Raw genomic sequence first — 22,507 nt, forward strand, 5'->3', positions numbered from 1 at the left:
CTACCAACAAAAGGATAAACGCGGTTGCTCTTAACATGTAGCCTATGTTGAAGCACGTTACGGAGTACTTCGTTATATCGCTGACCCTGATGATAATGATTTGAGAGCTGGCTAAGGAGAGATCGGGAGTAGTGAAGTCAATTGAGACTCCTACTTTCATACGGTATCAGGGAGGTTACGGTTATAACTCGGCTACTTTCCCATATGCCTCGAAGCAAAAGACACGAACATATCGAAAGCACTTTGCCCCGAGCAAAGGGTCCGGGTATGTTATCACCACGGGAATATCAAAGAAAGTTGCTAGAACTCCCGATGTTCTATAGAGGTTCTGACAGTGTCTTCGCGCATACACTGGCGTGAAGAAGGCTCAGTTTGCATGACGTCTTATTGTCGAGATACAACTAGATATCCTTATCTGATCAACTAACACCACCTAAACGAGCATAACTAAGAAGTTACCTACAGCCTAATATACAGGAACAAAAAGATAATAAACATGAAAGATATTCACAGGGATATCACGTAGCCCCATCCTGCCTCGGTAGCGTCCATAGCGCGAGTAATATTCATAATATTCGCAGGACGTCCGCTGGCCATCGAACGGCGACCAGAGGTATTCAATCAAAATATCTCCATACCTGCGGCGGTTTCTTATAGTACCCATACCAATTCGCAGGGTCGAACAACGTTCCATACGCATACACAGGCAATTTATCCAGCTCTACTCTCATCCACCACTGCTCCTTCACCATTGGTCGACCTGGCCAGCTCGCTCCAGGGCTTCCTTTGTTCATATGGTTCGTTACATGTAGCAGATTAGCGTAGGCTCGCTTCCCCTTCCTGCGAGGCGGCCCAGGGTGGTTTTTCACGCTCTTCAGCGAGCCCTCGTCAACGTAGACAGCGAATTGGTAGCGAGGCGGAGGCCAGAGGTTCCTACAGTTGGCGATGCCAGCGGTGCCGCCGACAGATCCGGCCCAGGCGTAGTGACGTTCACAGATGGCCTCTTTACTCGCGCGTTCGAGAGAAGGGTCTTCAACTATCTTCATATCCATTGATGGTAGGATTTGTTCGGCGCGGGAGCGGTCGACAGCTTGATTCCATTCCGAGAGGACGTTGGTCCATAGTTTCTCGTCTTTGTACGAACAGCGGTAGATAACCCAACCCCAGATCGGGTTTCGTGTGGTGAGACTGTGACGAATGGCGTAGGAAATATCATGAACAGAGTTGTAGAAGGCGATTTCTAGGAAACGTCAAGCCTCAAGAGACGACAGAAATATCGAGACTGGAGATCTTGCTTGGGAATATGGCGATATACCCCATTTAAAGTAGTAGTAAGGGAAACCTCCTGAACTGGGGGTTTAAGCGTCAATAAGTACTCAGTACAAGCCAACACCCCAGCTGTTCCTGTGTTCATGAACCCAGCTACCTCCGCATTCAGTTATCTAGCCGGCCAGGGGTCAAGGTATATCTATGTGTGTTAACTATTCCAGGTCCTCATTAGTCTCTATGTCCAGGGTCCTCCGTACCAGTGAAGGTAGGCGATATAAATAATAATAAAGGCATTCGCATCCATTATTAAAAGGTCAGATAAAACCAGTCTCTTTAAATTCAATTAAAGCTTTGTAGAAGTAGGCGTCCCTGGGATCCCTATGCAATAGTAATATCCCGCCGATACTGTCAAATTGATTATCTGAATAGTGCAGAGACCTAGCTATTGGGGCATACCCACAGAATATTCGTAGGATATTTGCCATTCGACATCAAAGCGAGCGCGGGTATAATGCAGGGGGCGCCTTGTATTGGTCCCGACAATCAGGCTCCTAATACCAGATGTCCATTCGTACGTGCTAAAAACATATACCTTACTTTTATGGTATCATAGATTTATGGGGACTGAAATCTGTGATCTTCTCTGTTAGGGTAGGAGTGTCATTTTAAACTTGTAATCGACTTGTTTCTCTTCCTGTGTAGCCTACACTGCACATAAAGGGGGGAGAGAATGCCACACATGGGTTTAACAGATTTGATTGCAGTAACATGCAAGCCACTTTAACATCTAAACCCTAGCTAGAGCATGTGGCCCAATATACAATACTCCGGCCTAAGCTCTGGTTGACCAATTATGATAACTAACCAGCTAACCAACTAGTTAACTATATTAAATTGCAAGCTAGTAGCCCCTGCTAAGGTGTGCCAACATCCTAGTTAGAGAACAATTGGTCCCTGGAGCAAGAAATGTCTAAGCGGGCGTAATAATTCCCTCTATACGGAAGAAATGTATCAGGGCGAGGGAGACGGATATTGATGAGATCAAGAGGAAGAGTAAAATGGCCGAGACGGACTATGAAGTCAAGACCCTAAGGGACATAAACGGCTATGTCGACCAGATGGCCGTAGGGAGTATTTAGATGACGATATTTTGGACTAACAGTCCGAGGAAATTGGATGGCGGAATTAGCGACATGAAGCCTGACCACGGCCCATGCATAATTTCCGGAAAGTCAACAATACGCTTACCCTTGCTTCCTAGCTTCGTCGATATTCCAATTGAAATATTTTTAGCATATCTTGCCGATATTAATAGAATCGTCAAGGATATTGTATACGGAGTATTCAAGGAACAATGAAATAAAGCTTTAGCAGCTATATTCATCTTAACTTTATTCTTATCGACATTAACGTTAACATTGAATCATAGCTCGCACCGTCTATACAACGGAGGCCTGTACGATGATGACAAGACCTAGTAGTTACAGGACAGGTTGCATGGTCTATCGCACGGTAGCACCCGCAAGGCTCTTCACGGTGCATACACCGCCAGACTTGACCATCAGCTTGCCCAATGCCGGCTTGGTGGCAGCCGTCTCGCTAACTTGTGGCACCGCAGCACTCTCAAAGACAACCTCCAGTCCGTCTGAGGTGGTAAAGCCAGGCTGGAAGGTTTCCCACAGCTTCTTCTTGGGGTTAAGCTGCTTCTCGGGCTCGCCTTCGTTCCATCCCTCGAAGAAGACGCGCTCACCGGCCTCGGCGCCCTCGGGTGGGCTGACTAGCTCGACTGGGCCGGCGTGAGAGTCGTCGTTGCGTGGTGAGGCAGCGAGAACCATGGCAACGGACTTGATGCCTCGCATGGTCACGGGTTTAAGGTTGCAGACCGTAACGACCTTGCGGCCTTGCATTTCGGCAAGTGGTATGAGGCCGTTCAAGCCTGAGCAGACGGTGCGGACTGTTAGGCCGGTTTCTTCGTCTAATTGGGTATTTTCGGAGCCTGGAGCGTCACCGCATGCTATCGTGGAGACATAAAGGGAGTCGGCGTTGGGGTGGTTGACAGCTCGTAGAATATGGCCGACACGTAGGTCGATAATGGATGGAGACAAAGGTGCAGCCGGAGCTGGTGCAGGCTTCTGTCGTGGCTGTTTTTCCTTCTTCTCTTTCTTCTTTCCTCCAGCTTCTCCTCCGGCAGCAGCTGCGGCAGCCTCTTTACCCTCAGCAGGCTTCCCCTTTCCAACGACAACAGTGGCCTCACCGGCCGGACCTTTCTTTTCCTTCTTAGCTTTCTTCTCCTCCTTTGGCGGCGCAACTGGCTTAGGCACAGCGAGCACACTATCCAGATCAACAGCCACCTTCTCCTCAGCTGGTATCTCAAGTGCAAAAAGGTCCGCGTTCTGCACAAAGTCCACATGTCGAACAATATGGTGATACCCATTCTCACCCGTCCGTTGCTCTGGAGTCCACTTCTCCACCACCGGCGCAACGGTAGCATACACAGCTACATCCAGCACAGAAGGTTTTGCGCCCAACATCGTCGTCCGTGTAGCCAGATGGGTATTGAGGGTCTTTAGCTGTTCCCCCAACCCAGCCGCTTCAACATCAGCATTATCCTTTAAACTCTCCGTTAATTTCGAAATGGTAGGTAGCCATGATTCGATTTCTCCCCTCTCAGCATCGGTGAACAAGACGGTAGGGAAAATTAGAGGCGTAAGGGTATGCAGGTCTACTTCGGTGGCCTGGGAGGGGACTGCTTTTGGGTATGAGCGGTAGAGGAGCGAGAGGAGCGAAGAAGTGGGAGCCGATGCCGTCGCCATGGTGGCTGAGTTAAGGAAACCTGGTCTCGGAGCTGTTCGAATGAATGTTCCTGGCGTTGCGGCGAGAGATTGGGCGACTGCTCGACGCTGCGGGGTTGCTGATGCCCAAAGGAGAGACGAGATGAAGCCTTGGGGCGGCAGTTTGAAGGTCTGGGAACTCAGTTAGACTGAGTTGAGCCTGTAGAAGAAGTGGTCTAATAGTAGAGGCGGTGGTTGGGTCTTGACACGCCCGGTATGTGTTAATTGCTGATTCTCTTCCTTTCTTCAGTTTGATATAAAAGTTTTTGCAGTCATAGTAATTTTCGAGGGGTCCCTGATTATGTAAGCACAGATATAATCTCCCGTCAACAGTAAAAACAGTAACAGTAAATGGTAAATAGTAATAGTAAACAGTGATATCTTTCTTGTTCTTATGATTGAAGTATTATGTCTAGCATTGCTCTATTTAAAATTCATTATTACAAAGTCTGGCTCAATTTAATGGCACATGTACCGTGGACCAACTACACAGGATAAAAAAGAATAAAACACCGTCCCGTTGTCCAGAAAAAATGCAAGATCGCTCTGAAAATCAGAATTAGAAGTCTAGGCATGGGGTGCAAGAGAAATGGAAGGGCCACGCTTGTCAAAGACGACGAAGAGGGCCTTGAAGAAGACGTCGCCGAGGATCTGGATGCCGCCGGCATTGTTGGACTGAAGGCCACCATAGCATGCTATTCAGCGTTAGTAAGTGTCATCCAGTAAAGTGTCAATGCTGATGATAAAGGGTTAAAACTCACTGTCAACACCAGTGTCCGGGTCAGGGCCGTAGTTCTGGAAGGTAAGAAGCGTGCTAGGGATGATGGCCATGTGGTCTTTACCGACAGCAAGGAACAGCGAGGGCATCGACGAGCTGCAAGGATATACCCAGCCGGCATATCGCTTAGATTCGTATCTGGCACCCTTGACCTGATCATAGTATGCCTTGACGATCTCGTCGTCCAAGATCAGGAGGGTGGTACCGGTATCCAGAATTGCGGAACCGGTCCCGTTCTGGACCTTTTGGATATTGTCCAATTGTCCGACCGCGTAGAGCCCGCAGCTAATCTCCCAGAACCCACTCTTGTCGTCGACTGGCACCTTGACAAGGTCTCCGCTGTACTTGGTCTTGTCGATGGCTCCAAACTCGTACGAGCCCATCATGCCATGTTTGAGCTGGGCGGTGAAGACGGGCTCGTCGAGGTTTTCAGACAGGTTCTCGAAGAAGGTCTTTTGTTTAGTTGGACGCATGGAGTTGAGTTTGGTCATGGCCAGGCCGACGAGGCCGTCGGATGATTTGTCGTCGGCGAGAGAGGCGGCGACCTTGCTGGGTAGGCCGATGGCTTGAGCCTTGACTGTTGCGCCGCCGACGTCCATTACATCGGTCACCACCAGGCCCGAGGCATGGGACTTGTCGCCGTACTTGACGTCGAAGGTGATGCCGTCTAGCACTTTGTGGGTTTTTGACTTGGACGGGTCGTAGACATGGTGGTCCTTTTTGGTAGCTTCGTCCAGTCTTGTGTTCATCACCCAGCTAAGGAATGTTAATATATATATGCATACTATACAGGGTAAGGGGAACATACGTGTCTGACGAACCGGTGTCAAAGTTCATGATAAACTGCTGTCCGCCGATGGTGACGGGCGACAGGAACTGGATATCATGGTTCGTAGGGTTGTTCTCTACCTTGCCCTTCTCGTCCTCGCTCTGAGCCTCTGCTAGCTTCGAGTGTCCAACGAAATCGGCAATTGGACTGGGCTGATAGCCATCCATGTCCTCTGTGGTCGGGAGTCCATATTTGGCGTATGCTCTCTGCAAGTCTGTAGGGCCATCGTGCATGTACTCCGGACTCGACCTTCGTGCGACATGGACCTTGAAGCTGCCGGGCGACTTCTTTCGGGGAGTTGGCTTGCTGAAGGCGAGTGGGAGGAGGGCAGCCACCAGCAGGGAAGATAGATGCATCTTCATGTTGTGTGTTTACAATGAGAGGCCAGAGACCGCGGCCGCCAGAGGTAAGTGAAGATATCACAAGATAGCAGTGATGAAGAAGCAAGTGAGAGAAGATATAAAAGTGAAAGAGATAGAAGTGAATGAAGATAGATGAATGAAGATAGAAGTGAATGTCAACAATGAAAAAAGACAATATCACTCAGCTCGACGCAGGCTGAGTTGTCTATGAACTTTTATGGACCGGCCAATGCGAACTGCTCAGCAGGTCGTCTATGTCTATCGTCTAGGATAGAAACGAGGGAGAATAAGGAGAGTAGGGGAGAGAGAGAGCGTAAGGAGAGAATAAGGGTAAGAGAAGGTAAGGATGGTAAAGGTAAGAAAGGTAAGGGTAGAAGAGTATCATCTTTATAATCCGGTGCATAAACTCGACACTGATCCAAGTGTCAAACATCTCAAGCTTAGCTAGTCTGCCCCTTCTCGCCCCTGGTCCAGGAACAAGCAGACAAGAAAAAGCAGGTCGAAAAGGCAAACAGGGTCCAATAGGTGTACGGAGTAACTCGCGGCATCCACCCCGGCGGCATCCTGAGGTGTAAACACCAGCTCTTTGGCTGCCCATTGGGCTGCGCTGTGACTTTCCTGCTCTGTGGACGTCTGCCGGCCAGGGAGTGAAGCGAGAGGTTGAAACGACGATGGTGGACAACCGCCGGCCAGAGATGAAACCATTAGGGGCGACAGGGGGCACAACTTGGCGTGGCTGATGGCGCCGATTCGATGGCGAGAATTGAAACCAGACCCTGTCGAGAAGTATATTGCAAGAGTCTGCAGAGTCTGCAGAGTCGACTCGACGGACGGGAGATATTCATAGCCACGGCGATATCCATGGAGCGGATGCGGCCCTTGCAACCCCTTGACCTTGCCGTGGTTATTTTGGGCGGCGGCTAAGATATATCACGATCTTTTATATGTACGATAAAGATAGGGTTGATCTCCGCTACTAGTCCTGCGAGACACGCCATGCACTAACACTAGAATACACAAGATGCAAGATACAAGAATACAGTGTAGAATTAAGGGTCGACGAGCTGGATGATCTGCCTGACGACGTCTCTCAGCGCCACCGAGGCTGGACTCTCCGGATACGTGTCCAAGAAGCTCTCTCCAAAATCACACGCCATCCCCACCCGCGGATCGAGCGGTATGGCGCCCAGGAACGGGATGGCCATCTCTCTGGCCAGCTCTCTGCCGCCGCCCGTCGTGGCCCTGAATATCTGGGACTCATGCGTACACTTGGGACACACGAAACCAGACATGTTCTCGACCAGTCCCAGGATACGTATACCTGCCTTTCGACAGAAGTCTATCTCCTTGCGCACGTCCAGCAGCGATACCTCCTGCGGCGTGGTGACCAGCACCGCACCGTCGACCCCGGACTCCTTCAGCAGCGAGTTGACGGAGAGGTGTTCGTCAGAGGTGCCCGGCGGAGTGTCGACTATCAGATAGTCCATCTCCCCCCACTCCACGTCCTTGAGGAACTGCTTGATGAGTCCGTTCTTCTTCGGGCCGCGCCATATCACTGCGTCGTCACGGTTGGGTAGCATGAACTGTATGCTCATGACGGCGAGGTTGTCCGAGACCCAGACGGGATTCCAGCCGTCTGCGCTGACGTGGATGGTCTCGGACTCAACGTCCATCATCTTGGGGATGGAGGGGCCGCAGATGTCGGCGTCCATGATGCCGATGGTGGAGCGGGGGTTGGACGCGAAGGCGTGTGCGAGGAGGGAGGAGAAGGTTGACTTCCCCACGCCTCCTTTGCCGGAGAGGACGAGGATCTTGTGTCTGATCGAGGAGAGACGGGCGGTGATAAGGGGGATGTCTGGATCGGGGCCTTTGGGGGCAGCGGCGCAGATGGCCTGGTTGGGGCAGCCGGCGCAGGCGTCACTCTGGCCTGCCTGCGAGGACGTCGGACCGGGGCAGTGCTCTATATACAGCATTAGACGATCAATATAATCCTTATAGACGTGGATTATCGGCATGCAGACTGCTTACCTGGTTCTGGGGCGACGAGGTCTGGGGCGTCTTTGGCACTCTCCAGAGGCTCACCCAGTAAGGGCGCCATCCCACACGTATCCTTAGATATACCTTATAATAGACTAGACAGTACTCCGTAACAGTGATATCTTATAGACTAATGACAGTAATGCTTAAGTGTAGTGTATATCGTGTGTTTTGTGAAAAATGAAAGATTGATAATCAAAAATACCTTATCATGTATGTATGGTATGGTCATATCGGCTAGACATGTGATAGACACACCACTTTATGCATGTAACTTTGGTATCGCCGTTACCATCCCCTCATACATAACATAGAGGAAAAGAGTAGATATATCAGAGTATAAGTAGGAGTAGTGTAGATATAAGTATGAGTAGAAGAGTAGAAGAGTAGAGAGAAGTGAGTATTACACCAGGGTAAGTATAACAAGAGTATAAGAGAAGGAGTATAAGAGTATCATCGGAGTAAGAGTAGTATAACACCAGGTATAGGCAGAAGGTAGAGATCACCACCAGGATCTATTGTAACGACGAATAGCACATCCAGGACGAGGACACAAGGAGGACAAGGGGACAAGGAGGACAAGAGGATCGCGGGAAGTCAGACAGACCCTAGCAGTCGATCTGAGGCCGCAGAGTACATCGAGTTGCTGTAGAAGCCTATGAGTTCGTATTCCATGCAGGCCGGGATAGATACTGTACACAGTGTTGACATCATCGCCGGCCAAACCCACAAACCGCCTCCCCGCCTCCATTCCCACCTCCAAGTCTCTGTACGGCGGGTAGACGAGCAGGACTTTACCCTGGACTCGCACTGCGTTAATTGACCATCCTAAGACCGGCGCTGTCTCTCGTGGTGTCAGTGGTGTATGTGGTAGGAGACGGCCAAGCAGCAAGGATACGAGCCTCTTTTTCTCCTGGTCTCGTGCGCCGGTTAGCGACACTCGAGTTTTTTGATTATTTATATTCCCGTCGCCGCCACTCCCGTCGATCGCCTTGAAGAGAGGACGGTATACCTGCCAATTCAACTTGGCCGTGATCAGTGAGATCGCATCGAGATTCAACTCAGAGTAGACGCTGTTACGTTACAGTGACTCGACGGTGACTTGACTTGACGGACCGGCGTGACATGGCGAAACTGTCTACCATAGCCCAGCCAGACGATGGTGGGCTGCGAGAGAGAAAGGCCGTCAAGGGAGTAGAGACAGTCAAGTCGTCTGCCATGTCTGAGGACGATGGTGATGGCGATGGCGATGGCGATGGCAGCGAAGCGAAGAAAAAGACCATCGGCCGAACGCCAGACGGGACAGGTATGACCACGACGATATCTATAGATACTGATATAGAAGCTAACGAGAGTAGTCTTTACTGTCCCGCATACTCGCGACATGGTGTCCCAGCTGCTCTCTCCGTCCGAGCCAAAGAACCTGTCAGACATCCTCGTCCTCTCCATCATCGGCCTGCACATCATCCTGCTCTACCTGCTGCCCTCCCACTTCCGCATCCCCGTCTTCGCCGTCCTCTTCCTCTCCTGGCGCGCTGCCTACAATATCGGCATAGGATGGCTTCTGCACATGCAGTCAAACCACTCGACCATGGTCCTCTGGGCCCGCAAGACCAAGATATTCGTCAACCCCTCCACCGGCCAGAATCCGCATCCAAAACTATACAGCTTCATCAAACGCGAGCTCGAGACGAAGATACCGGAAGACTACTCGTTTGAAGATGCCCCGATCGAATACAACACCTGGCTGGTCTTCAGGAGGGTCGTCGACCTGATTCTCATGTGCGACTTTACCTCTTACTGCCTGTTTGCGATCGCATGTGGCGGGCGCCCTGCCGAAGAGAACTTTATGGTCATGACCCTTCGATGGATCGTCGGGATGGGTCTCGTGCTGTTCAATCTGTGGGTGAAGCTGGATGCGCATCGTGTCGTCAAGGATTTCGCCTGGTACTGGGGTGATTTCTTCTACTTGGTCGACCAGGAATTGACTTTTGATGGAGTGTTTGAGATGGCACCGCATCCCATGTACTCTGTCGGTTATGCTGGATATTACGGAATCTCGCTCATGGCAGCGAGCTACAAGGTGCTGTTCATCTCTATTCTCGCACACGCTGCGCAATTTGCCTTCCTCGTACTGGTTGAGAACCCGCATATCGAAAAGACGTACAATGCGCCTCCGCCGCGCAAGAGACTCGTTGAATCCCACGCTGTCTCCGGTGATGAAAAGTCAAGCCGTCGTCCATCGGACAGCAGCGACACGACCCCGTCTCCATCGCCAGTTACCTTGCCATCGGCAACCCATAACCTCGTGGGCGTCAAGAACCTCGACCTCCACCGCATCACGGATTCGTCGATCATCCTCATTCAACTACTCTTCTTCGCACTCGCTATGCTCACCCCGTCAACACCTATATATCAATTCTTCTTCGTCCTAAACGCTGCAATCTGGCGACTCTGGTACTCCGTTGGAATAGGCTATATTCTCAACCGCCAATCCCACCGTCGAGCATGGACCCGGCATTTCGTCAAGTTCGGAGAGACCAAGGACGAAGCATGGAACCAGTGGAAAGGTACATATCATCTTAGCATGACGTTGTGTTATGCCAGCTTCATCGCCGCCGCTTGGAAGATGTACACCCTGCCCGAAAACTGGGGGTACGGTCTTGCTATCCTAAAACACGTCCTGGGTGCAGGCCTGATCGCACTGCAGATCTGGACGTCGGTGAGCATCTACGAATCCCTAGGCGAATTTGGCTGGTTCTTCGGTGACTTCTTCTTCGACGAGGCTCCCAAGTTGACGTATAGCGGCATCTATCGATTCCTAAACAACCCCGAGCGCGTCCTTGGTTTAGCAGGCGTCTGGGGCGCTGCGTTGATCACCAGTAGTCGCGCCATGATCTTCCTCGCCCTATTAAGTCATACTCTAGGAATCGCATTCATTCAACTGGTAGAGCGCCCTCACATGCAGAAACTGTATGGCCGCGGACTCCGACAGGACGCTGGGTTGGTACGTAGCATCAAACGGTCGCTTCCGCCTTCGTTCAAACAACTGCACGGCAGCGTTGATCGGATCCTGGATGAATCAATTGAGTTTGTCGAGGAGGTGCTTGACACCGCGCGCCCAAAGCTTGCCGCCGGCGTCACCACCTTTGTCAAGGATACCAGTGAGCTATTCCACAAATATCCCGCTCGCATCACCATCACTCGTCTTGAGCCCGATCTTGCCGGCTACGATATGAACGACTACTCCCTCTGCGTTGACGGAAACGACTGTATCGCCCAACCCGACGACGTAGAACACAAGTCCGAAGTCTTGGTTCTCGAATACGGTTCTCCTATCAAAGTTACCTGGACCGCGCCATTGAACCATAGCAAAAAGGACTGGGTCGGATTATACATGATTGGCCAAAATTCATCTCGCGAAGTCACCAAGGTCTCCTCCTGGGGTCGCTGGGTAGCTACCAATGAAGGCTCATTCGATTCTCTCGTCAGTGAAAAGGGACTGATTACCAGTGACGCCGTCGTTTCAAAACCCGACTCGTCCAAAAAGTCCGGCAAGTCAAGTAAATCCAATTCCCATGAAGTGGCATCCGGCCAGATGGTGTTTGCCGGCGACAAGCTATGGTGGACCCAGGGCGTGTTCGAATTCCGCTACCACCATAACGGCAAGCACAATGTTATGACTACCTCAAGGCCCTTCGAGATCCGTATTCCCAAGTTCGACGACGACCAAGTGCCCAGCCAGATTCCTAGCGCTGGTATTACTGGCGCTGGCCCACATGGATATATGACCACGGCAATTGAAACGGCGTTGTTGCCTATCGTGCAGAACTGCTTTGATAGAGATCCGGACATCTCGCCGCAGACTGTCGAGGAGCCGTTCGGATGGGAGGCAGAGAGCGACTCCAAGTACGCTAAGAGAGTGGTCTATGCGGTGCATCAAATGTATATCTACTCTACCCATAAACCTTCTATTACTTGCTAACATGATATACTAGGTTTGGAATTGAATTCGCGACTGAGGTTGTCAGGGCCGATGGGAATGTCCGAAACCTCGCGTGGAGAATATGCAATGCAAAGAAAGTATTGGTATGTTAAGTCACCTATTTCCATACCTCTATCTAGAGTAGTGGTTAACATCATACATACAGGCTCCATATAGCATGACCAGAGCCAATGGCGCCGCTACTCCAACTCGCGAAACCGAAACCGAAGAGATGAAATAGACTTCTCACACTGACTTCTCGACATCACGGAGCCAGACAGCCAATTACTCTCATCGCCCCCGAGATGCTCGCATCCAACCCCCCTAGTAACCTGAATTCACACAGCGTACGGCACCGGCAACCTCGTCAACAGCTTCAATACATCATTATACAGTATAAATAGCCCCCCTCCCTCCCCCCCTGCCCCAAGTGTGTCTGGCCTCAGTATATCAACTTTCCTTTGCCCTCCTGGATTTACTACCCGTGTTTCTTATATATGTTTATCGGGAATAGCATTGATGGTCGGTGGTTGGAGCATACTCTTACTCAAAGATTCCGGGCCTTTACTCCCCCTTTTGGCCCTTTTTCATAGATTAAAGATTGAACGTATTTATGTCCTCTCCTTTCCTATATTCATACCCTACCCTGATGCACGATGAATGCCAGACATCCACATCCGCTTTATGGCCTATCTTTCACGTTTTTTTTTATGCATTTATACAAGGCACGGAGAACAAGACAAGACAAGAGAAGAAAAAGACAGAAATAAGATGAGATCGGGCGTTTGATGAGAGCATACGACCTATGAATACAATTAAACACATACACGGGTATTGTTTCGCTTTACATATTATTCTAAAAGATATGGATATATCGCGTTGGATAAATAAGACGAAATAATGTAGAGATGTAGACTTCTAGTAAATGTATTTAATTCATTGCTAATCCCGAATATGGTCTAACTGGCAGAGGCTGTCTATATAGAATGCACAACTTACAAACTTCAAATAGTCAGTAAGGATCTTCAAGGTCAGACGTAAGAAACCTCGTACTGAGACATGTACAAAAGGGCAAGGCACAAATGTAGGTCAGTTAAGCCGTTTAAAATCATCCCCTCCCCAATCAAGACCACTGCTCTATCAACACTCCAAAACGAAATGCCGAAAGAACAATGATCAAGATCGGACTTTGGGCTTCAGTAACTGAGCTACGGTTCGAAAACGTCCCTGCCTTCCTCCACAACCAATCATCCCTATCCTCTATGAAAGATGACAGGTCCGGTATCAGGGAGGGAGTGGATTATCAAACCAAGCTTGGAAACATCCGCCCAAATAGAGGTTGCCCTGACGGGCTCTTGGAATGGATTGACTTGGTATCATCATAAAGGAGGTGGTGGGTGGTACGAGATGAGACGCGAGGCTATAACTCACATTAAGGCAATTGACGATATATTGTTGTGATATTAATTCGGGTGGCCGTTTACTAGTATTACCTACAAATACCAAACTGAACAGGTTAGCAAGATGCGATGGCCTGGATCGATATTAAATAGCAAGTTGAGCGTTGATGTTATCAGGAATTTGGTAAGATTTGTTATCTTCATTGATAATACAGAAGCAGAACTGAAAAATGATTCTCATCATGAAGGGTAAAATTGCGCAAGAACTGGTTGTAGAACTCACATTTTATCGTTATCTGGCATCTCGATAGATTAGTCGTTGGAGGTAGTAGTGCTAGAACTATTCTCATACATTAGTATTCAAGTCGTCAAGAGAGAGATGATCGAATAAATGAGAAAGATAGAGGAGTAATCAGATGGTAGTGCATGTTCAATAAGGCTCATTGATAATCGCCAAAAGAACTGGTTAAAATATGCATCATAAGAGGAATTGGCGAAGCCGGTGTAGTAAAAAAGAAAAGTCAAGTGCTTACCTATCATTCCGAGCCGCGATCTCCCATCATGAAGCCACCAGAGCATCAACTGGCGGTCTTCGCGATGGGAGATCGCGGTTTGTGTGTGGGAGAAAAGAAAAAGATGAAGTCGAGGAGGAAAATCGAGCTTTTTGATGTGCAAAGTCCGGGAAAACAAAGGCCCGCACAGCTTTAGTGGCCCACTCGGGAAAAACATCACGAAACCTCAAGCAGAGAGATTATTACATACCTGATAGCACATTCGGGAGCCATTGATCGCGTGAGATGACAGATAGAAGGCGCATAAACGGCCCAGCTGGCGGGACCCGGGCACCGGTGTTTGTTTCCTGCTCAGACCCTGGGGACAAGTCGCAGTCGACAGCCTTTGAACGCCCTCCTCGCACCAGAACGGCGAGAGAGCTGCGAAAAATATGTAAGTTGCTCTCTATAGTAGCAGGTCCGAGGACAATTATCATTCTAACGTGTGTTTCTAGACTTGAAAACGGGGGTCGTACCGTCAGCGTCTGGGTCAGCGTATTTTGAGCTTCATCCTTCTAACGCTTCGGCCGGCAAATCTCTCATCCCACCATCTTCTTCTCTAAAGTTGATATGCTCCGTCAATGGGCCAAAACCACTCCCTCGATCTACTCCGTTCTCTCCAAACCTTCTGCTATCTGCACATGTCAAATTTGCTCCGTTTGCTGCCCGACGACGGAGGGCTCATATACGTGACATGAACGAAAGAGACTTAGGGGTACACCTTGAAAATGCGCTTCGGGGTGCTATAATTGGTGACCGGTGGCCTAAGAGTGGCCTCGATATCACGATAATGATATTAGAAGGGGAAGATGATCGCTGGTGGGGTGATATGTTGACTGCAGAATCGTTGACTGGATCTGATGGGTGGGGGATGATGAATGTCCTTGCCCACTGTGTCACTGTGGCTTCTGCGGCTATTGCTGATGCGAGAATCGACTGTTTGGATCTTGTTGCTGGAGGTGTTGCCGCCATTGTTGAAGATTCGGGCTCGAATGAGGAAGCCAAAACGTCGACACAGACACTGGTACTTGACCCTGATCCTTCTGAGCATCTGAACATTTCCTCTGCATGTGTCGTGGGCTATATGCCATCTCTGGATGAGATTACAGAATTGTGGCTAAAGGGAGACCTGCCGGGCACGGGCTCGAACGGGCTTAACGCTTCCCTTGGCCACGATGCTCTGATGGATGGCGCTATTGCTGCCGCAAAGGCCTCTCATACCGTGCTTATAGAAGCAGTCAAGGAGTCCGCAGAGCAAGCCGCCAACCAGTCAACAAAGATACCTCACAATGACAATAAGAGCGAGATGGAAATGTGAAAATTGATCCATGAACAAAATAATAACGAAACTGACCTTCACCATGACCAATTCCTTCTTATCCTCCGTTTACAGCTAATGAGGGTGGGGGCCTGTCAGTGCTAACTCTTCCCATCCCATTGAGGAGGAGACAAGTATACCTCGACCCCTCGCAATATGAAGCGAGCCGCTGTTAACAGGCTGAACGGGCTATCGATGCCTCGGATGTTTGCCTAAGTGGTGGCTCTTATCAATAGCTTTGGCGATAGCACTCGCCCCCGCCAGCAGTCTACTAGCTGCCCATCTTTGATGCACGTCTTGGACTCTTTTAGGTCTTGCCAACAGTCAAAGGATCTCCAACACCAGCCACTACGCCCTCGTCCCCCCGCCTGTCAGGACTTCTAACGCTCCGTTTTTCTGCATTCATGCATCATGGCGCAATATCGGCCAGCCGTTAGAGGTTATCGCCACCACCATCGCTGCCCAAGGTGATCTCCTTGATATACCGATAGCCAACATCATAGCGTCGAGCGTAATCCCGGCGATCGAGTCGATTGCCGCCACCTCTTTATGAGCTACCAGCGCTCATCCGGCCAATACTCCAGCTCTTAAAGTTGTGACTGTGTGAGGGCCGTGCTACGTATGATGCTTAGTTTTATGCTTAGTTCAATAATTGATCTAGTGTCCAATATCCTGCGTAGATCGACGCTTAAAATGCCGATGCAACAAATATGCAAACCACGTGACATGTACACTCTTCGAAACTTCCGACTTCTGCTCATCTTGCAGCAAGACATCCATGACATCTTGTCATTCTCTGCTTATTCTGAACTCGACTGGATCTAGAAATCTGACGCTTCTAGACTGCCCCTTTTCACGAGGATGTCGACAGGGATACATTCGAGACGGAGCACGCCGTATCGACTTTCAAGCAGTTGATGAACAGAGGGCCAGGAACGTTCCATGGTTGGATGTGGCGTTTACGGAGCTTTGAAACTGCGCATCTCTCGCTTCCAGTGTCGAGATGACAAACAGAATGACGAGCTACAGCTAGGAATCCATGTTTACCATTTGCCGTCGTCAGTTCCGCGGTGCTGATTTCTTGCTTTAGAGCTAATTGCAGCTAGAACACCAAGCGCGGGCTTTCAGGGGGTACGGTACGGCGGCCGATTGCGATGAAGAATCCCATCTTGCACGGAGACTCAACCCTGGGGCCGGGCGGACAGGGTACAGAGTACGGAGTAGCTGCGATCGCGTCCGCCTGCTCTTCTCATCGCGCTGAGGTGGGTGATATCACTCTCAGGTTGCACGCGAAAAGGAGGGATATCACACGATTTGCAAGGTGAACCCCTGTTCAGCCAAAGGCTGTGCTTAGCTCATGGTCCGTTCCGGCTGCCCACTCCGGGGAATCTTAGCTTCGGGCTATACTTAGACATATGTTTCGCACTTCAATGTAATTCTGACCGCAAACGTTGGAATCGAACTGTCGCTTTTGGCAGTCGACCTGAAGCCATCCTATGGAGCAATATGCAGACGGCCTCGACGCCCACTCTTTGGTCGCCGTTGAACGGCTCGCCAGCCCGGCCAAGGCACTAACAGCACTCTGTTCCGCAAGATCGTCCTGATCAATGCCCCGGGACGGCAGATACTAACGCTACCAGTGGAGACGGCTCACTGGCGTACTTCCCCATCCGAGGTCGACTATACCGTAAATGCACCCCTTGATGCGGCTTCTTTCAACCTTGGCTGCGCCTAGCCACGCAGCTGAGGAGCAGAGTACAAGAGTACAGCGAAATCCGTCGCCCTTGGGCTCGCAGGACGATGGCTATCTGTCCAAATACTGCATACGTACTCTGTACGCGGCCCAGACCCTTCTATATAACCTTCGCTCGACTATGGCTGTGGAGGCGGTATAGATAGTGCATGCATTGGCACAGGAAAAGAAGATCGAGGGAACGCCTAACCACTCCACCCCTTGCCGATCGCTAGACTGACGGACCTCGTATAGTATTTATTTTTCTGGCGCCGGATATAATGACCCCAGTCTCACTTGCTCCATAGTCATTCATATTACTCCGAATATTCTTGTTCCTTCATGCCCCCTTCCAAGGTTGAACCTGGATAGCTCGGGAATTGCATTAGCCGTCAACATAACCCTAGCTCTTTCCAGGGAAGCTCTTGATATAGCTCCCCCTTTACATTGAGATAATGGCTCTCGACCAATACTATCCCCTGACCTTGAGATAGTTGGGATGCAAGTCATAGCGATGAATTTTGCAATGCAATTTTGATTATTCCCACTCTCCCTGTCTCTCTTTCGGCATATAAGACACCGCCGAAGGAACTATGTCGGCCCTCAAGAAATTATTTCACCCGGACAGGCCGTTGTTCCAGTCTGAGAAAGCCGACGGAGAACACCACGCGACATCTCACCTTCCACACACTTCGATTTCAGAAGCCCCGATTCCTCCAGATGTACGGCCACCCCAACTACGACATAGGAGCATTCAGCCATATCTTGGGTTTGAAAAGCAATTCGAAGATCTACACGAACAGCTTCGATCACGTCCATCCACAAAGCGCTCCAAATACATAGATATTATGTCGTCCCCTTCGCGAACGAAGCGCCATGTCGATGTCTTGGAGGCCATCTTCTTTAGGCAGAAGCAGCACTATTCCCCAATCATTCTGTCCCCTACCGATTCCTATAACGAGGAAGTTGCTGAACGGAATATCACAAATAGCCAACAAGCATCCGCAGGCACGGCTACTCGTTACTCACAGGTTATATCCGCAATATACCAAGAAGATGTTGCAGACCGGAATATGGTGTCTTCTAGCCCTCCAATTCTAGTGTCACCGCCGCCGGGGGAAGGTCCGACTCGTGGGTATAGCCAGAAATATAACAAGCCTAGAAGGGTGAAAGAGAGTCAAGGGATACCTTGTTCAAAGTCATTCGAAGAGAATGCTGCCCTCAGAGCTATTTCTTCGGATCAAGACCTACGCAGGCTTCCATCTTGTTTAAGCAATGGCAAGTCGTCGAGTGGGAGGAAACCCAGGGCAGACTCTGGAGTAAATGGTTCCCTGCGCTCAAGGAAGTCCGCACCAGCCTTTTCTGTCCAATTTGCTGGAGAGGATGAGCAGATTCCATCTCCTCGAGTCAACGACGGCCTAGGACGAACCAAAAACAGTGCCGACACGCCTCATGTTCCGTCCGAGTGCAGAGGCAGCCGGAAACCCCAATCAAAACCTACACCATCATTCAAGGACACACCCACAGCCACCAAAAAAGTCGTACCGGAATCTCAACAAGCTGCAAAGTCCCCCCCAAGTAACCCATCAGGCAACCTGTTGTCTCCAAACGCTGCTAGGAGGGGCTCAAAGAGGAACGTTCGTGACCTCTCTATCAACACGCAACTCGCTGCTCCTGGGAGAAAATTTGCAAAAATATCAAGGCAACCATCCATCGTAGCTGTTGCTGCACCTCCGTGCAAAGATCTGAACGCCAGTCTTGACGAGATTGTAAACAGCCCAATATCGCTTACAAGTCCTGTAAACCCATCCCCGAGGATCACAGGATTTAGCGCCGTGGAAATGATGAACCTATTCAAGCAAGCATACACATCATCCCAAGCAACGAGTTCTCACCCTACCTTTGAGTCTCTCCAGGATGCTATTATTCGTGAAATTAACAGCCACGATGCATTCAGCCATATCAGCCCGCAGAGCGCGAGCCCCATTTCTCCCGTGCCTTCGCTTACTCCTGGTCTTAGCTCGGACGGCAGGAATTCTCAGAAATCTAGCGGTCGCCCTATGACTGCTGTATCAAGGAGTAAGAGCTTATCTTCGAGGGATGGAAGTATAGCCTCCAAACGGAACTCCGTCCGCGAACTCGGTGGAAGACCAGACTCACAGGGGCGAGAGTTGTCATTCCCTGCTATTAAGGGACTAGAATCGAAGCCTGAGGATACGGTGGCTCGCAGAAGGAGACACACCTATTCTCAATCGGCGGCGCGTGTGCGGATTTCCGATGCCAATGATATTCCACCGCTACCGGCTCGATCTACAACAGGAAAGCGACCAAAGACTTCCGCAGCTGCTGGCCAGCTGCCCAATGTATACTTCGCTAATGGCTTGAACAAGCAGTCAAGTCCCAATACGCGCCAGCAGGCGCCGCAGGGCTTCCTTTCAAAAGCTGTGTCGATATTTATGGACGCGCCTGATACATTGAGACAGTCCCACTCCGAGCAGTCCCTTAGAACTCTCGTAAACCACGAGGATATTTCTAGGACCTCACCGGAAATATCTCTTTTCGACTATTACGATGAGAAATTAGACCCCAACCCCAAGGGAAAACCCGTTTCTTCGACAAAGTCCTCTAAACTACATCTATTCATACCCTCCCGCAAACCCGCACGCCCAAAACATATCCCCATTGTTATTTCTGACACTACCACCAACAACATTATCATCAACTCTTGCGCGGGGAACCAGAAGAACTCCAATAACTCTCCACTGTCGTCGAGAAAGAGACGGATGCCGTTCCGAATTATAAGCAACTAAAATCTCTTCCAGTCGACTTCGAGACATTATTCGCAAAAGACTAATAACTAGTCTTTAGTCCTTTTACCTTTTTACTCGATGACTGTGTCATCCGCCTGCCGGCATACCACCTATTTCTATATCTCGATATCTCCTCTGTTTGTATACCAGGTGATGTACTCTTTGGACGATGGCTTTCCTTGTCTTTCCTTAAAATCGTGCTGGCATTTTTTTTTAGCGTTTGTTCGTGTATCTATTTAGTCTCCATTCTCTATGATTCCCCCTTTCTTATTTTCCTTATGTTTCACATCGCTAGCTAGCTACATTAAATATAACAGAACACTTAACCCCACGGTACCCATCCATCAGACCTCCATTTTGAGTAGTTACTATTCCCACATACATATGTTTGATAGTAGGGCCCTACATCTAGCTGTGAGTATTTATGCATGTTCCTAACTGCCAACTTGAAATTATCGACGTTAAATATTAACCGCAAAGCGTGTCCTCAGTTCCTCACCATACCGACAAAACAACCACGGAACTGGAGTGAAGGCAAGGATAATGAAACCTAACACGCTGTTCCCCCAGCCTAGCCCCAGAGTTCTGTATAAAGGCGGGGCAGCAAGATCTAGAAAGGCACCGAAAGGAGAACGAACAAGCAAGCTTGCTGCAAGAGCCGAAGCAGCCCCCTGCGCCCCGAAAGCGTCCACCAGATAGATCTGTCCAGGTATGACAACGAACAAGGCAGCAAATCCTATGACGAAAGTTCCCAAGATTGGCACAATCCAATGGGTATGATAGTATGCACTCCAGCCATATATGAAGCAACCAAGAGGGGTGAGAGGGCCAAACCACTTCATCAAGATTAGACGCTGCTCCGGTTTGATATCGCAATTACCTTGTTTCTGTTCTAAGAGCTTATCGCTAGAAAGATAGAATACTACCAGGCCCAACATCATCCCAAACCCTAGACCAAGGTAGGCTAATCCAGAAGTCCCTGAATTAAAGCCATATGTCCCCTGGAAGACATGAGGGAAGGTGGTGAAGAGCAAAAAGATGAGGCCGTACACTATCCCTGCATAGAGGCATAGAAGCAAAACAATGGGCGAGAAGACCAGCATCTTAACTGGACGAATAATGTTATGAAGTAATTGGCGACGGGCCTCCCTTTTGGATCTCTTAGGTGCTAGATTCGCGTTTCCAGTCTCCCTTTGTATGCGTTCTGCTTTCCGCTGTAGCAAAATGGCAGCGTTGGTTTCCTTCATAAATATGGCTGTGCCGATTCCGAGGACCCCAGCCTAAAAGTAAGATTTCTTAGAGTTATGCTTAAATTAGTGGGCATATTGATATCACTTACCAGTATAAAGAGGATCCTAAACGTCCAACGCCAGCCAGCATATTGCATTATAAAGCCTCCAATAGCAGGTCCAAGGACCTATATCATGATTTAGCAAATATAGATATTGTATGGTATGGTTGATTATATACCGGCCCTAGTATCGGTCCTAAGGTGAATAACCCCATGGCCTTCCCTCGCTGCCCCTGAGGGATGATGTCTGCAAGCGTACCTCCGCCAATGCTCATAGGGCCAGATGCAGCGCAACCACATATGAATCGAAAAGATAAGAAACATTACTACATTGGTACTGAATGTACAGCCGGCAGTGAATGCGAAGAAAAATATGTTGCAGAAGTAGTAAATGATGAGGCGCCCATATAATTCGGATAGGGGAGCAAGTATGAGAGGCCCCAGAGCGAAACCGAGTACATAGATACTAACTGTCATAGCTTCAATCATGGAATCGGTGACATGGAACTCTGCAGACAGTTCTTTTGCTCCAGGCGCAAACATGGTTGCCGCCAGGTTTCTGTGTTTCGCAGATAAGCTAGATGTCAGCGTAAATCGGAATGCGAGAGAATAAGTTACCCACGAAATGAATGTAAAGAAGCTCACGAGGACAATATGCAAGAGCTTTTTAGGCGGCGACCAGTGGAGGGGATTTTCAGGGTCGTCGGTATCCCAGCCAATGCCATTAGGATCCGTGGACGAATCGTCAGCTCCAGATCTCACAAGCGGATTGCACTTCTCGCCATCTTCCAAATCTGTACTCGGGGCCGCACTCGCACTGGCGCTTTTCGCGACAGGTTCTAGTGGACAAGCCGACATATTTGGTGTATTCCAATGGTTGGCCTCAGTCTACGATCTAGAACTGAGATTGCGCTTAAACAACAGATTCTGCATGATGAGATTGGGAAAAAATTAGCAGAGCACCTCAAGGTGTAGCTTTATAGATGGCCTGAATCTAGAACAAAGCAAATGGCCCGGGCATTAGATGAGGCAGCGAATCGATATATGCATCGACGCGGAGACCTGTAGAAGTGGAGCCAAGGCGGGATTACCAGTCCGCTGGGTCAGGGGGGTCTTGGCTCGGCGGGCCGCAACGAGTTAAACAACTTAAATGCAGCCACTCTTCAACAACCCAACTTCACATCATGTAGTCACCCTCCGGACATCTGTGGGTACGACGTCAAGTGAGACAACCACGTCAACTGGTCTGAATCCTTTGATCGGTCCTAGCGAGGTTGTACCGTCTGGTACAGAATGTCTGACTAGGATGAACCG

General features: G+C 49.7%; 8 protein-coding genes across 8 annotated transcripts; 3 read left to right on the forward strand and 5 right to left on the reverse strand.

Annotated features, from left to right (window-relative positions):
* Positions 1-617: 617 nt before the first annotated feature.
* On the reverse strand, positions 618-1,573 carry GIQ15_05002 (uncharacterized protein; the record flags this gene model as incomplete). Its single annotated transcript, XM_033552419.1, has 3 exons — positions 618-1,240; positions 1,316-1,350; positions 1,527-1,573. 3 exons carry the CDS (start codon positions 1,571-1,573, stop codon positions 618-620), a joined length of 705 nt encoding a protein of 234 aa, XP_033406149.1.
* Positions 1,574-2,771: 1,198 nt separating this feature from the next.
* On the reverse strand, positions 2,772-4,082 carry GIQ15_05003 (GU4 nucleic-binding protein 1; the record flags this gene model as incomplete). The annotated part of the gene is made up of 1 exon (XM_033552420.1): positions 2,772-4,082. One exon carries the CDS (start codon positions 4,080-4,082, stop codon positions 2,772-2,774), a length of 1,311 nt encoding a protein of 436 aa, XP_033406150.1.
* A 585-nt stretch (positions 4,083-4,667) lies between these two features.
* GIQ15_05004 (aspartyl protease 3) lies at positions 4,668-6,069 on the reverse strand (the record flags this gene model as incomplete). The annotated part of the gene is made up of 3 exons (XM_033552421.1): positions 4,668-4,795; positions 4,862-5,634; positions 5,687-6,069. The coding sequence occupies 3 exons, from the start codon at positions 6,067-6,069 to the stop codon at positions 4,668-4,670; spliced, it is 1,284 nt and encodes a 427-aa protein (XP_033406151.1).
* A 1,049-nt stretch (positions 6,070-7,118) lies between these two features.
* Positions 7,119-8,167, reverse strand: GIQ15_05005 (cytosolic Fe-S cluster assembling factor NBP35; the record flags this gene model as incomplete). Its single annotated transcript, XM_033552422.1, has 2 exons — positions 7,119-8,029; positions 8,098-8,167. The coding sequence occupies 2 exons, from the start codon at positions 8,165-8,167 to the stop codon at positions 7,119-7,121; spliced, it is 981 nt and encodes a 326-aa protein (XP_033406152.1).
* Positions 8,168-9,231: 1,064 nt separating this feature from the next.
* On the forward strand, positions 9,232-12,332 carry GIQ15_05006 (phosphatidylethanolamine N-methyltransferase; the record flags this gene model as incomplete). The annotated part of the gene is made up of 4 exons (XM_033552423.1): positions 9,232-9,412; positions 9,465-12,015; positions 12,105-12,195; positions 12,258-12,332. The coding sequence occupies 4 exons, from the start codon at positions 9,232-9,234 to the stop codon at positions 12,330-12,332; spliced, it is 2,898 nt and encodes a 965-aa protein (XP_033406153.1).
* A 1,956-nt stretch (positions 12,333-14,288) lies between these two features.
* On the forward strand, positions 14,289-15,360 carry GIQ15_05007 (3' exoribonuclease family protein; the record flags this gene model as incomplete). Its single annotated transcript, XM_033552424.1, has 2 exons — positions 14,289-14,436; positions 14,498-15,360. 2 exons carry the CDS (start codon positions 14,289-14,291, stop codon positions 15,358-15,360), a joined length of 1,011 nt encoding a protein of 336 aa, XP_033406154.1.
* Positions 15,361-17,685: 2,325 nt separating this feature from the next.
* Positions 17,686-19,902, forward strand: GIQ15_05008 (uncharacterized protein; the record flags this gene model as incomplete). The annotated part of the gene is made up of 1 exon (XM_033552425.1): positions 17,686-19,902. One exon carries the CDS (start codon positions 17,686-17,688, stop codon positions 19,900-19,902), a length of 2,217 nt encoding a protein of 738 aa, XP_033406155.1.
* Positions 19,903-20,363: 461 nt separating this feature from the next.
* Positions 20,364-22,051, reverse strand: GIQ15_05009 (putative transporter; the record flags this gene model as incomplete). Its single annotated transcript, XM_033552426.1, has 4 exons — positions 20,364-21,182; positions 21,242-21,319; positions 21,665-21,752; positions 21,816-22,051. The coding sequence occupies 4 exons, from the start codon at positions 22,049-22,051 to the stop codon at positions 20,364-20,366; spliced, it is 1,221 nt and encodes a 406-aa protein (XP_033406156.1).
* Between the last annotated feature and the right edge of the window lie 456 nt (positions 22,052-22,507).

Source organism: Arthroderma uncinatum, assembly GCF_011692745.1.
Source record: "Arthroderma uncinatum strain CBS 119779 chromosome Unknown scaffold3, whole genome shotgun sequence".
NCBI classification, from domain to species: Eukaryota; Fungi; Ascomycota; class Eurotiomycetes; order Onygenales; family Arthrodermataceae; genus Arthroderma; species Arthroderma uncinatum.